Source organism: Alligator sinensis, unplaced genomic scaffold, assembly GCF_000455745.1.
Source record: "Alligator sinensis unplaced genomic scaffold, ASM45574v1 scaffold1094_1, whole genome shotgun sequence".
NCBI classification, from domain to species: Eukaryota; Metazoa; Chordata; order Crocodylia; family Alligatoridae; genus Alligator; species Alligator sinensis.
The window spans coordinates 697,715-712,938 of record NW_005842562.1 but is presented as its reverse complement, the minus strand read 5'-3'; the positions used below and the strand labels follow the sequence as shown (position 1 = coordinate 712,938).

Sequence of the window (15,224 nt, the reverse complement as noted above, 5' to 3'; positions counted from 1 at the left end):
TTGGAGACAATTTGTCAAAAAAAATAGCATAAGAAGGGCCTATGATAGCTTGAATCTCCCCCACATCTTTGCTGACATACCTGCTATTAGGAAGGCTGTTTTGGTGGAAGGATTTAGGAGGGAGCATATTACCATACATTTAAAAGGTGCTGTCATCAGCAGGGATCCTGGTTTTCTCTGATAAAAAAAATTGCAAATTCTCTGACTAAGACCACTAAAATCTGCATTTTTTTTCTGATTAAAATGAAACACCACTATATATAGAGAGAGAGGTGTCCGTTTAACACAATGTTGGGGGTTGTTTTTTTATATATTTACAATTTTAAAGCAATTTGGAACCCTACCAGTGCCTGAATCACTATAATAAAATAAATTCTAAATACCTATGCATTTTGGCATTTGTTTTTGGGTTTTTTATCATAGAAAATCACAGCTTCTCCTGTCCCCTTTGCTCAGCAGGACATGGATCCAGCTGTAACTGTCCCCCCCGCACTGCTTTGTGGCGCTGAGCAGCCCCGATATGCCATTGCCCCTCACTCCCAAACCATAGCTCCTGGCCCAGCTGGTGCCCCTCACTCCCACCCACATAGCAGCACAGGGGCCACAGCAGCAGCACCAAGCTTCCCCACCCCATTCTGCCCTGCAGCACCTGGTCTCAGCCACTGAGCTGCAGAGGCCCCAGGGGAGGGCAGCAGGACAGGGAGCCCCAAGCCCACAGCAGGGAGCTCACCCCCATCCCATACACCAATCTGGGGGGCACATGCCCCCCATGACCCCCAGGAGTGTGCACAGCAGTGGGGAGCCAGCCCTCCCACTCTGGACAAGCTGCCCACAGCTCCATCCTGCTGCCCCCAAGGCCCCAAGCCCCATGCACAGCCCCAGCTGGGCAGCATTTCCAGCCCTGTCCAACTCCCTCCTTCCCTCACTGTGGGGGCCTCAATTCCCCCACCCCCTACCAGACTTACCTGTAGGAAGCTGCTCTCCAGGCTGCACATACACACGATGCCCCCTGCCTGGTCACCCTCCTCCCGCTCCCCACAGCCCCTTGCAGGCTGGAACTCAGCCAGCCTGCAAGGGGAAACCCACCATTTCCTATGTTTTTCTCCTTTAAGGCAAAAATCCAGGTTTTTCTCCTTAAAAATGTGACTTTTTTTTCCACATGACCAGCCCCAACCTGATCTGCCCCACCCTGCCCCATCGCACCCCACGCCCCAACCTAGCAACGGCTTCTGCCCTGGCGACCCTGTGACTGTTCCCCAGCCCTCCCTCCATCAGAGAGTAGAAATTTAGGTAAGCATGGCTTGGGGAGGAGTGGGGGTAGACCGCTAGTGATGGCCCCACTCCATGGGGCTCACAGGACTCTGGCTTTGTGCTTCTACGTGCCACTCCCAGCTAGAGTGCCAGAAGCACCACATGACGACATGGAGCCGGCCCAGCCTGATGGTGCAGGACTTCCCACAACTCCTGAACCTCTAGCGCACCACGGGGCCAGGCTGGTTCTGTGCTGCACTGTGGGGGTCCTGGCCATGCAGCCAGAACTGTGTTCTGCTGGGAAGTACTTCCAAGGCAAGAGGAGGGACTTCCAGTGGCAAAGATCAGGGGCTAGAGGATGGGATTTCCGGTCCCAAGATGGCGACCTGGAGGCAGGGCACCTGTCAAGGGGCAGGCTACCCTTGCACCCCTCAACAGCTCACCAAAACCCATTTAGTGGCCCTCCAGCCAAAATATTTGCCCACCCCTGGCTTTAGACTCTTGTAAGGTGTGCAGAAACTCATCAGTCTTAAAAATGTAACCCTTCGGCTGGGCCCTAAGTGCAGAATAAGATCTGGGCTCAAATTTAGGTGGTTTTGACTCGAGACCCCACCCAGAAACCTAAGAAAATTTCATCTTAACTGGGGGTCCTAAAAAAACAACTTCCCTACTCACAAGCAATTTGGGTACCAACAGTATATAAACATTTATTTAATGGAGGAGAAGAAAATAACCTTATCAAACGTAACAAGTATAGAATGCCCCAATTATTAAATAACCCAAAATACTCCAAACAACAGAAGAAAATCCCCAAATAACAAACAGCCCTAAACAACAAGCCCTCGTGGTCTTTTGGTGTCGGTTTCTTTGAGAACTACTCCCACCCTGGGAAATGGGATTGCTGCCTCATTCAGGAAAAGGTTGGGGAAGAAGAGTTTCTTTGGTTCACTGGGAAAGATTTCTATCCACTGGTTTCTGCTTGGGATCACTGCAGCTGTTTCTTTTTCTGTTCTGCTTGAGATCACTGCATACTGTGCCACTTCTCACCACTCAGGGACGCTACCTCTGCCATCATTCTGTGGAGTGCTGAAGCATGCTGCTCGTCACTTTTCAAAGTCACTGCTCTTCTGTTTCTTGCCATCAGGTTGACCAACTGCTGCTCTTTCAGCACCGCAGGGGTCAGCTGAGGTATGCTGCCTGCTGCTTGGGGTCACTGCTGAAGATGCCCCCTTTTGGATACCAGCTTGGGGTCTGACTAGTGATACAGCTCTCCCTCTTTCTTACCACTGAGAGTTTACCAGCCTCTGCAAGAATGCCCATTGTGAGACCCTTTGGCCTCTCCAGGCTCTTCAGTGACAGCCCTGAAGCTTTTCTTCCTTGGCCCTTCAGGGGACCCTCTTCTCCCAACTGTCATGGGACCCTCTCCTCCTGTACACCTAAGGAGGGCATGCAAAGTGAATCCACAGTGGAACAGACCACATGATCAAAGCATGCATGTATTCACACACACACACACACACACATATGAAGTAGGCTTACAAAAATAAACACTCCTAGATCCTCAAAGGCAGGTCTTCCACAGTAGCCTGGCGCTCTGGAAAACCAGAACCCTTCAACCAAGAAGATCTATGCATTACAACTTCAAAAGCCATAGATCTAGCTCCAACATCAGCTGCATCACCCAGAGCTATCTGAGGAGCCTTCTTTGCCACTAGCTGACCCTCTGTGATCAGAGATACCAGGGGAAGGGACTCCACCAGGTCTGCAATCTTCTCATAAACATAAAAATCATATTGGGTCAGGAAAAACCTGGTAGTAGTAGTTTTGAACTGGAGAATCACAGAAGAACCTGGTCTCCTATTTTCTCTTTCCTCATTCAGTCTTACATTTTCATTTGCTGCCATCACAACTAGAGAAGGAACATTAGAATGTGCATACAATCATTTGATACCTCTGGAGGGACTTTTGTCACTTTTATCTGTTCTCTTGGCACTGCAGTGGCAATAGGCTGGAGTTTGCTGTATCATCTTGGCTCAATCCACAGTCGCCTCATGAATGGGTAAGGCCAGTCTTGTAGGATCCAGCTGATACAGTGTGTCAGCTAGGGAGTGTGATTATTCTAATGTCTCCTTTGAGGAAATGGATGCTTTTCATGAATTCCTGAAGTTGCTTGAATAAGATTGCCCCCCACAAAACAAATGTTCTTTTGAATTTCCATTTTTTGCTAAAGGGACTGAATGGCCACAGTGGCTCAGAGAGAAAAAAAGTGATCCTGATCCTGGGATCAGGAGGACAAATGTCCCTCTGTACTTGGAAGAAGCTGTTGAAAGCTCCCAGGCCAAAACTAGCTATACTGGCACTGGTAGGCCATTGAGTGGAAACATTAGTCTTCAAAGTAATCAGGGTCTGTCTTTTTATAAGCATGTAGTGTGTTACAGCACTGGAATTAGTGCTGGCACTAATTAACTGGCACTCCAAACAAGCAAATCCAACAGTACCAAGGACTGAGCCTATGGCAGTCCTGGGCCTTCTGACTATGCCACTGGGGTAAACAACCGTCTAGTGCCAGTGAGAAAAGGCACTGTGAGGTCTGCAATACCATGTGCTGCTGTGTGCAGAATGCCTTGGTGCAGACAGACAAGAAGTTGTATGTTTTGGATTACTGGCGTCACAAGCAAAGTATCAGATTCAAATGGCACCATCAACTTTGATGAATGCTCTACCCCAAGAGTAGGCAATTATTTTGCCTGGAGGACTATTTAATGAGTTTTGATGTCCTTTCGAGGGTCACATCTATCTCTCTCTCTCCTCCCTCCCTCCCTCCCTGAAACTGTAGTACACCCTGATCCCCATCCTCTCTTTCCCCCTTCTCCCTGCTCTCTCCCTGGAGCTGTAGCATGCACTGATCCCCATTCCTTACATGGAACCTGCTGGCCCCATCTGCAGTTTATGCCACCACCTGCTTATTACAGTGGAAGCAGCCCTGGGTGGGTGCTGGCATCAGCTATGGACATGCCCAGCAAGTTCTGGGTGGGAATAGGGGCCTCTACCCAGGTCTACAGCCAATGCTGTTGTGTCAGCACTGCACAGAAGTGGTCCTGCCTGGCACCACAAGGTGGCCAGAGCCACTGGAGAGCCAGATCTCATGAGTCGGCGGCTGCCCACCCATGGGTCAGATACAAGCAGTTGAAGAGCCAGATCTGGCCTGCGGATCATATTTTGCCCACCTCTGCTCTAGCCCTTATCTGATAAAGGTATCAAAGAGTTTCTTGCTTTTATGACTCTGAGCAGGGCTACTTCCTGCATCTTTTCTACTCTGAATCATTAAACAACCACTGTTTGTGAAGGACAAATCTGCCCCTTCACCTCCCTGCATCCATCATGGACATAAGTAGTTTCCTACCTCGCTAGAATAGCTAAATTCTGAAGTGCCACAAATTTTCATTTTAGTTTCTAACAAGTGAGTGTCTAATCTGCCCTTAGATGAGCATTCTTGCTTTGCAAACGCAGGCAGAAAGCAGGGCGTGGGGGCACCAACTCTTTTAGAAATATGTGAGCTTTTGTAGGCAGCTCAGCTACTCTCAAAGGCTATTTTAATGCAGTACTGCATAAGACAATTAACAAGAACAATGATTGGACTTCATCTTAATGACTTCAACATCCTTGATATGATTTCAGCTCCCTCTTGTGGTATGTGAATGCTGACCACCATTTCTATCATCAAACCAGTCCATAAAACATACAGATTACTTCTATCAAAATAACTACACCAACAAGGTCTAGAAAAGTACTGAAAACTACAAGTATTGCACCATGTTGAGACAGTCACATATTTCGATTATGCAGTGTATTATATCTCTGCATTGTACTCTAGAATGAAAACTCAAAGCACTGGTTGCACCCTCCAATATTTTGCACATTCTCAAGTACACTATATGACCGGTAAATAATAAATAAGGTTCTCCTTTTCTTTATTTCAGTTGATATATATATTTATATACATACAATATAATATTTTTCTTTTGTGATGGAGAATAAATGAAATGTTTTAATTGTTGGTTTGTCATAAAGTCAACAAATTCCAGTTAATAATGAAAAAAATTATACATTTAATATCAAAATCAACTTCAAGTATTTTCAATACAGTTGAGTATTCAGGATAATAGTAGTTTTATGTTACTATTTTTATCAAAAGTGTATTTGAGTAGATGATTTAATATTTCAGTTTTAGGGTACTATTTATATCAGGCATGGAATTTTAAATTGTTTCATAGTCTCAGCTAGCTCTTCGCAAGAACTAGCGTTCACACTGCACAGCCACTGCTTATATGTCAAAACTGGGTTTGCCTTCAGCAGAGTCAGAGATGCATTTAGTTGCTGGGGTAGGCAACCCCTGGCATGGGTGCCAGAGCATGGCATATAAAGGCATTTTCCTTGGCATGCGTGCCTCAGGGCAGACGTTGGGAAAGGGACTGAAGCTGCACTGCCACAACAAGGATCGGGCCCTTGCAGCTCCCCTGACATCCGCTCCTAGCGCACCAATGTCTTACAAGTCAAGGTTGCAGGTGTTTTTGGCACTCGGCCCAAAAACAGTGCAGATTGCTGACTTACTCTATGTGGAAAGTATACTATTTTGTTGTTCTACAATAGGTCAGGTTGACAGTCCTTGGTGTGAACCAGTAGGCAACAATGCTGCTTGTAAATTAATAGCTGACCTAAGCATAAATAGTACAGGAAAAAAAAGTTTCCCAGAGCTACTCATTCCTTAACCTTTCAATACAAAAATAATTGAATTTAGGCATATATTGCACCAGTTTCCTAATCCTTATTAACTCCACAAGGCTCTGGATAATTCTCACCCTGAATTAACTAGGATTACTCTAAGATTTTACTTTTCATGGAAAACCTGGGAAGATGGCAACCGACACTCATAAGGTATGCATTAGGGGATGTCTATAATATTAATACTTTGAGCAGCATTGACAAAAATCCTACACATTAGACTTGGAAATCATTTTCTCCAATAGGTTCATCATTCTTTCCTGTAGCTGTAAGCTTTGAACTTGAATGATGTTTTGCTGATCCAAAATCCTGCGCACCTCTCTACAGGTTTCTTCCATAGCTCTGCTTAATTTCTTTTGTTCTTCCAACATGGCTTCCATTAATTTTAGCTTCTTCTTTTGGAAACTACAGCTCTGCAGTTTTCTTTTCTTAACTGGTCTTTCTTCAGCTCTGAAATACAAATATTTTTAAAACATTAAATGCACATTTCTTCAAAATGATCAGGAGCCTACAAGCTTTCTTGCAGTAGTGTAACTTAGGTGGGGCAACCTGGGCAGCAGCCAGAGCTACATACTTGGGGGAGGGCAAGAAAATAAGAGCTGGCATTGCAGCTGCACAACTATGCCACCAGCACCACAGCTAGGAGCCACCACTACCCCAGGCACCCAGCTTTCTTCTTACACCTCTTTCTTGATCAAATTATATCTACTACGGCTGTTAGAAAAAAGATATATAAAATCCCCTCCCCCACCAAAGTATATATTTATAGTTCTAGAACTTCATTAGAAGTCAGTGGTAACCTGTGAAAGAGACCCTGGAATTTCCTTGCTTTCAACACAAGTTATTTTTACATAATGCTTAAAATATTAGCCTTACACCCAGCCACTTCTTACTATAAGCACCAGAGTTATATAGATGAAGCATACTGACCCCCTCTAAATAGCTCATCTTGTTGAAAAACGACTTATATTGGACTTAAAACTGTAATTTTATAGCTGCAGTAACCATCCCCATCAGCAAGCACTGCTACCTTAGGATCAGTAACGTATCACATGCTTGCCCTACAGACATTGCAGTGGTGAGGCTGCTCCCACATTGCTTCCTTCCAGTCTTCCTTGTGTGGTTACTGCTGCACCTTCTAAACAAGTAAATGGGAAGGGTTCACCATTATAACCTGATGCAACCTTGGAAAAAGTACATTTTTTTATAGCACAATGTAGTCCTAAACAAAGAACCTTGTTTCCCTGGTTTATCTAGAGATGCTGTAGTTTGTCTTTGGTCAGGACCTGTCTGTTTCTGGAAAGATGCTAAAATTAAGCTGGCCATCACATCCCAGGTAGGCTGTCTCATTACTGCCTGAATGTGAGAAATGTGGCAGAATAAACTGCTACAGCTATGGGGACACCACATATTAAGAACATCAGAGGTATTAGTGCTTTTTCTGAATCGGAACTTCCTAAACCTCAAAAGCTAGAAGCTTTAGCAGAAGAGAAGCAGGGGGTGGAATAGTCTGCACATGCCCTGTTTGCCCTTTCCCTCAGCATCAATTATTTTCCACTGAGAGGGACAGAGCGACCTAATCATCTGACCCAGTAAATGACTATTCTGATCTATAGTCTGTGATATAATGTATGATTGCCCATTACTGATGTAGGATTTGCATTGGTTACTTATTTGCATATCACATCTCAACAGTAGCAAAAATGTGTAAGCTAGACAGAGTGCAGTCATGTCTGTTTCCTTCTTTTTGTGCAGGTCACAGAACATTTGCCCTTCGCCTTTCCACTGCAGACTAAGTTCCTGAGCAATCTACCACACCAGTGTATGGTTGGTAATCATTTTAGCATAAGACTTTATTTTTTATATAGATATTTGGCAGCAGCCAGTTGTACAATAGCTACCTTCTCATCTTTTTTTCCTGCTCTTAGTTTCACTATGTAGCCTGTCAAATAGAGTTGCTGTACACTGTACCCCAATACATTTTACTTAAAACTTCTGACAACAAAACTTCACTTCTGTCAACTCACAGCGCAATGCTTTTAGATTTCCCATCATCATGTGGGGAGGTAAGGTTGTGTGTTTTGTACAGAAATTATCTACTATTTGGATAAAATTAAATTTTTCAGAAAGTCAAATAGATTATTTATGGCCTTTGGAGAAATCTTTGAAAAATATCTATCATCTCAAAAGTTTTCTCAGGGAATTCCAGTATGCAGTCAGTTATATTACAAATTAGTTGATGTGTCCTCTCCTGAATGGTTCAGGTTCAGAGTTTCTCATTAGCTCCCTAAGAGATAGCAGGCTTGATAGCATGTATTATGGTGTGCGAAACGGGCCCTATTCGATTCAGATTTGGCCCGAATCATGAACAGTTATTTGATTAATTGATTCAGATCAGTGTCCCCAATTCAGTTCAATTCTGCTGAATCCAAATCTGCAGATTCGATGCTGATTTGGAGAATCAGTGATTTAGCCATAGACACAGCTTTAAATGTTTTTTCAACAAACCTCGAGGTACCAGGCATGGCTCATGAACGCTGCGATGCTGGAACAGATGGACCGTCCCACAGGAGTGCAGGGGGGGGCAAGAGGGGGGCACATGCTTGGTGGTGAACCCGAAAGTGGACTGGAAGTACTTCCGGTCCACTTCTGGGTCCACCGGGGAGTGCACGGGGGGGCCCCCTGCACCTCCTCCCAGCTCAGCAATCAGCCACAGGGGGACCCCAGGTGCCCCCCCAGGCCCAGGAGGCACCAGTCACCGAACTGGGGTAGCGTGGGGAGGGGGGTGCCAGCACACTCCCTGGTGGACCTGGAATTGTTGGTGGAGTTTGACTGGGGTGGACCATTTACTTCCAGGTCTGCTGCCAAGCACACTGGCGAGTTCCCCATGATCCTGTGGGATGCTCCATCTACACCAGCATTGCAGCATTCACAAGCTGTCTGACACCTTGAGGTATATAGGAAAAACATTCAAAGCTGTGTCTATATCCAAATCGCCGAATATTTCCAAATCTCTCTGAATCGATTAGGAGGGTTCTGATTCGACTCGGAGAGATTAAAGGGTCTCCTGATTCGATTTGGATTTGGCAATTCAGCCACTGAATCGGGCTGAATCTCCACCGAATTAAATCAGTGACAGAAGCTTTGTACAGCCCTAGCACATATCCACTGCACATCCTTATCTGAATATGTAGGACTGATCCATTTAAGTTGAGTCTTATTTTCATAAATCCCATTTTCTCAACACTGCATCAAGTGCAGTTGTTTTTAGGAAGATAGTACTTCAATCATTGTTCAATTAGCAACATTCCCTAGTGAAGACAACTAAAGAAGGACAAAAGGGTTAGTTGCACAGAGATGGTAACTTGTTTTCTTAATGTACAAACTCAATAGAAGCACAGTGACACTCCTTTGTGCTTAAAAATGAGACAGTGTTACAGGGTGGACTAAGGGAGTATATAGATTTCATAGATTTTTAGGGTTGGAAGGGACCTCAGTAGATCATTGAGTCCGACCCCTTGCCCTGGGCAGGAAAGAGCACTGGGGTCAGATGACCCCAGCTAGGTGCTTGTCCAGTGTCCTCTTAAAGGCCTCCAAAGTAGGGGACAGCGCCACCTCCCTTGGATTCCCATTCCAGATTTTGGCAACCTTCGACGTAAAGACATTTTTCCTAATGTTTAATCTAAATCTGTTCTCCATCAGTCTCTGAAATACAATGCCTCCAGGAAATGATGTTTCTCTTCACTGCCAACTACTTCAAGACATTTCTGTGGCCACATAGGTACATATCTCTTCAAGCATGATTCTGTAGAGATAATGCAGTTAAAGAAAAAAGAATTTTTGCTGGCTTGATGGTCTGGAAGTAAATATAAAAATCAGTGCAGCTAAACATTTATGGATGATGCAAAGATTGGCAGAGTAATAAATGATGACAGTCAGAGTGAAGTGATCTCCTGCTAGGTTATGCCTACTCAGTCAAAATGTGTTTTAATACAGCAAAGGTCACAGTTATCCATCCACAGATGAAGAGCGTAGGTCATACCTACGTGTGAATGTATCCTGAAAAGCAACAACTCTGAAAAAGTCTTAGGAGTCAAGGTGGTGGCAGGTGGAAAGAGCCACCTAGGTGCCTAGAAAGCCAGTCCAGCTGCAGAGCCACCTCAGCCCTGCTACATGCCCAGGGGGCAGCAGGATGTACCACAGGTGGGTGGTGTGGAGCAGGCCAGGTCAGGGTCTTACCCGGGTTCTGGCTGATCCACTCTGGCAGGGGTGAGTCTGGAGCAGAGGTGGGGCAGGGGCTGCATGCTATTGGTGCTGGCGGGCAGGCACTGCAGGGTGCACGGGCTCCAGGATGTTGCGGGACTGGGGTTGGTACTGACTGGCTCAGGAAAGCATGCATGGGGGGTCCCCATAGACACCCCACCATACCCACAAACCCTTCCCCTTAAACACCACAACCATACCCTCCCCCAGACACAATCACATACCCCACAAACACCACACCCACCCACACACCCCCACAAACCCCACACCACTCCCCACATGCACACGCCTCTGGGGGAGCCCTGTTCACTGCTACATGCACACACCCCACATACCCCACATCCCCCCACAAAACCCATACCCACCCACACATACCTTCCCATCCCCACAAACACCCACCCACCCACATCTACATACAACCCCACACATACTCACACATCCACAGCCACCCACAAACCCCATATACACCCACCTATGCCCCCCACACTCCTCCACAGCTTCCAACAATATACAAGAGAAAGACTTCATTTGAGCTATTATGCAATCACCTCTACAAACACCACACAAACACACACAAATCAGGACAAAAATATACTTTTCAATAAAATTAAAATATGTTATTGTCAATGTTTTATTTTTAGTATATAATTTGGTTTTTTTTCCCAGTTTCAAGATGGCAAACCCCCTTCCCAAAAGGAGTACATCTGGGGGCAAAGGGAGGGACTTCCAGTGACAAAGGTCAAGGGTTAGGTGGTGGGACCAAGATGGCAACCAGGGGGCAGGGCACCTGTAAAGAGGCAGGGCAACCTTTGCAGCCCACGACAGCGCACCAAAACTTGTTAAGTGGCCCTCCACCCAAAATAATTGCCCACCTCTGTATTAAAGGGTGTTAAACTATGCTCAGCACCCTCTAAACATCAAAGTTACAGCACTTTAGGTGAGGGTTAACTTTAAACTACTACTACTTTAAACTACTCTACCTATCTTGAGCTAGGGTATTCTTAGTATGCTCCATGGAAATAAAGCAACCAATCTGCAGTCATTCAGCATCCCAAAATTCAAAGCCCCTCTACCCCTGACAAACTTTCCACCTTCCCAAGCTCTACTGCCCAGGGGGTGGTACTGACCCCAAGCCAATATTTCCACCTTCCCCCAGTGGGTATGACCCCAGCCCACATGGCACCACACTACTAGGTCCAAGGACACCAGGAGACCTGATCCTCCTGGGTTGGGAGCCAGGCATGCAGCCTTCCCTTCAGAGGGCTAAGGCCTTTGCTCTATATCTGGGTGGCTCTCCCCTAGCCAGGATAATGTGCAGGGAAGAGGGGTGGCTTCCCTCCACAGCCTCCCAGTTTCCTGAGGTGGGGAAGAGAAGGGAAAAGGGCAGTCTAGCACCAAATGTGGCAAGAGCATGGAGCCTGGGGAGGCATGCTTCCCTGGGGTCCATGCTGTTACTACAGTTAACTCTCAGCATCTCCAGGCTAGGAGCAGAGCTACCAGGCAGTGAGACTATGGAACCCAGGAAGGCATGCTTCCCTGGGCTCCATGCTCTCACCTTGGTTAACCTCAGAGGAGAGAAAGAGCCCTGGCTCCTGGCTTGCTAGGCCCTCTAGTGTCAAGTCACAGTTGTGCAGGGAGGAGACAGCATCAAGCCTTAACCTGCTCTAAAACTGTTCAACTTCAACACCCCCTAGTATTCCACAGATTTAGAATTGTTTAAGGATAATCTGTAACAGCACTCTCAGTGTGATGCTGTGGCAAAAGGAACTAACATTATTCTTGCTAGTATTGAGAAGGGAGTAAGGAATCAGATCAAAGAGGCAGTGTTCTGTCTGTATACAGCTTTGATTAAGCCTGTAAGAAAGTACTCTCCCCAGTTATGATGTCCACCTTTAAAATAAGGCACTGAAAAAGTAGAGAGCATGTAATAAAGATCTGCAGGAATAATTTGAGGACTGGAAAAAAATCCTTACAATTCTGGCGTGTCTGTACAGGGAATTAAGGCACTCAGGAAAGTTAAAACATAGTAAAGTAAAGGTATGAAATAAAGGTGAAGTTAACATGTATAAAACTAAACTACATTAAACTCCTACATTAATGCTATCATTCAGCAACTGAGAAGCCTTCACTTGCTGTAACTGTAAGAATGGACTAAAGCAACTTTACTTCTGAATGAGGACATTCACATGGGACTTGAATTCATTGTAAATTATATGAATTAACTTCACACCTTTAGTTAATTTGTCTTAGCTTTCATGAGTGTTCCCATTTGATAAGCCCTGAGAGACTCAAAAGCTCCTCAGTCTATCTTTGTTAAAATAAAATAAAATAAAATAAAATAGATCCAGAGGTTGTAGAATCATAGACAGTTAGGATTGGAAAGGACCTTAGGAGGTCATCTAATCCAACCCCCTGCTCAAAGCAGGACCAGCCCCAACTAGATCATCCCAGCCAATGCTTTGTTGAGCCAGGTTTTGAAAATCCCCAAGGATGGAGCTTCCACCACCTCTCTAGGTAACCTGTTCCAGTGTTTTACTACCCTCCTAGTAAGAAAATTCTTCTTAATATTGAACCTAAACTTCCCTTGCTACAACGTGAGACCATTGCTCCTTGTTCCGTCATCTGCCACCACTGAGAATAGCCTAGCTCCATCCTCTTTCTAACACCACTTCAGATAGTTGAAAGCTGCTATTAAGTTTCCTCTCAGTCTCCTGTTCTCTAGACTAAATAAGCTCAGTTCCTTCAGTCTTTCCTCACCAGTCAGGTACCCCAACAACCTCATCATTTTTGTTGCCCTCCACTGGACTCTCTCCAATTTATCCAGATCCTTTCTGTAGTGGGGGGCCCAAAACTAAACACAGTACTTCAGATGTGGCCTCATCAGTGCTGAATAGAGGGGAATAATTAGTTCCCTTGACCTACTGGCAACACACCTACCAATGCAGTCCAGTATGCTGTTCACCTTTTTGGCAACTAGGGCACACTGCTAATTCATATTCAGTTTATTGTCCACTGTAACCCCCAGGTCCTTTTCTGCAGAGGTGCTGCCCAGCCAGTCAGCCCCCAGCCTGTACTGGTGCATGGGACTGTTCCATCCCAAGTGCAGGACTTTGCACTTGTCCTTGTTGAATTCCTTTTCGCCCAATTCTCCAATCTGTCTAGGTTACTCTGAATCCTAGCCCTACCCTCCAGCATACTTACTGCTCCCCCCAGCTTGATGTCATCTGTGTATCTACTACTCCCCCCAGCTTAGTGTCTTGATCATAGTGTACAAGTATTTTCAAAAGAAGAAAATACTGGATACTATAGAATTTTATCACTTCTTGGCCTTTCGGCTAAGATCCAGTATTGTAGAGAAAGATATAACAAGAACTAATGTCTGGGTGTTAAAGCAATTGCTGAAATTACTAATTGGTCATTGAGGAGCAGGGTAGTCAGTCCAACCCACAATTCCTCCCATCTGTCTTGTTGCTCAGCTCTCACCAATTGAGTCCCACATTCTTAGGACCAATTGTTTGGGGCAGGAAGTGCTGATAGAGACGAAGAGCTAGAGCTGATCAAGGATGTGGTTTATGGCGTCCTTCAGCAAGTGCTTGCCTGTCACCTCCAAGAAATGTTCCGCTATACACAAACTGCAGGCAGCTGCAACCAACTTAACTTCTACAGGCCACAGGAGTTGCTTTGACCATAGTATCTAGGTAGTGAACTCCTAATACTGGGCGACCATGTCCTGCAAAGTAAGGAGCCAACATGGATCCACTCTGCAACTGAAATGGTAACAATCAGTTAGCAGTGGAACTGCTGAGTGGTTTGGAACAGGAGTTGACTGGCCACTTCCACCAAAATCTAGCTGACTATGCAATGGGCACCTTTTCTCCATGCTAGGGAATCCTCAAGGACTTCCAGAGACTAGAACACTGGGGGGTCACTAGCCACATAGTGGTGGAAAAGCACCACCACTCACTGAGTAAAGTTTGGAATGGGCATGAGAATCTGTGTCAGTAGCACAGCTTTTTCAATCCAGGTTATACAACCTGACAATCTGCACTGTGACAAATGCCATGTCTGTCCACACCCTAAATGACATAAATCCAGTAGATGTTATAAGCCGTCACTGCATTTCATGTCAGTCAAAAATAACAACTTCCTATCCTCATCAACTGAATGGATCAGCAGTGTAGGGATGCATTTGGGTCCCAGGACAACATGGAAGCAGCAACTTTGGGTTGCCACTGTGAACACAAATGTGTAGCTGCCAGCAGCAGCCTCTTGTTTTTTGCTCCACATCTCTCCGAAGTTGGTATCGAAGGTAGTTGCCCCATCGACCCATCTCTAGTTACACCGCTGGAATGGATGGACTGGTATGATCTGCTTAAAGATCAAGTTGTATTGCTTTTCAAAACACTATCATATGACAAATTAGAAGTCCTCTTTTTCTCCTGTCCAGGCTCCATTTAGAGCAGTGATTTTCAACCAGGGTACCATGGCACTCTGGGGTGCCTTGATATCCTTTCAAGGACACTACAGGGTGACACACACTGTTAAAGTATTCAACCATGATTAACATGATACACCCAGAAATTTCAAATAGCAATTTGTAGTGTTAAAAACATTTTGACCTGTAGAGGTCTTTGAGTTTTTTGCAAGAGAAGAATTACTCTAGTATTTTTCTGTAGTCAAAAAACAAGTGAACATTAATAGCTGACATTTGCTGAGGAGTGCCTCAGGTCTACCCAGGAGTGCCTCAAATCTAAAAAGGCTGAGAACCACATATTTAGATTATGTCTGTATGAAGGTGGCAGCTGATGCTGAGCAGGATATTCTTGAGTATGCCTGCCCCCTCCGCTCCCACATCCAGATTGGGACCAGGCCACTCCCCACCTCAATGGCTGGCCAAATTGGGATCAAGTTGCATCCTGCCCGCTCCC

At 45.4% G+C, this 15,224-nt stretch overlaps 1 protein-coding gene across 1 annotated transcript in view; it reads right to left on the bottom strand.

Annotated features, from left to right (window-relative positions):
• Positions 1-6,242: 6,242 nt before the first annotated feature.
• The window catches only part of MSANTD1 (Myb/SANT DNA binding domain containing 1), a 49,175-nt gene continuing 40,193 nt past the window's right edge, over positions 6,243-15,224 (bottom strand). Inside the window, exon 4 of the mRNA XM_025214079.1 lies at positions 6,243-6,483. Coding sequence (XP_025069864.1) covers positions 6,243-6,483 — 241 coding nt within the window. The remainder of the gene's footprint in view (positions 6,484-15,224) is intronic.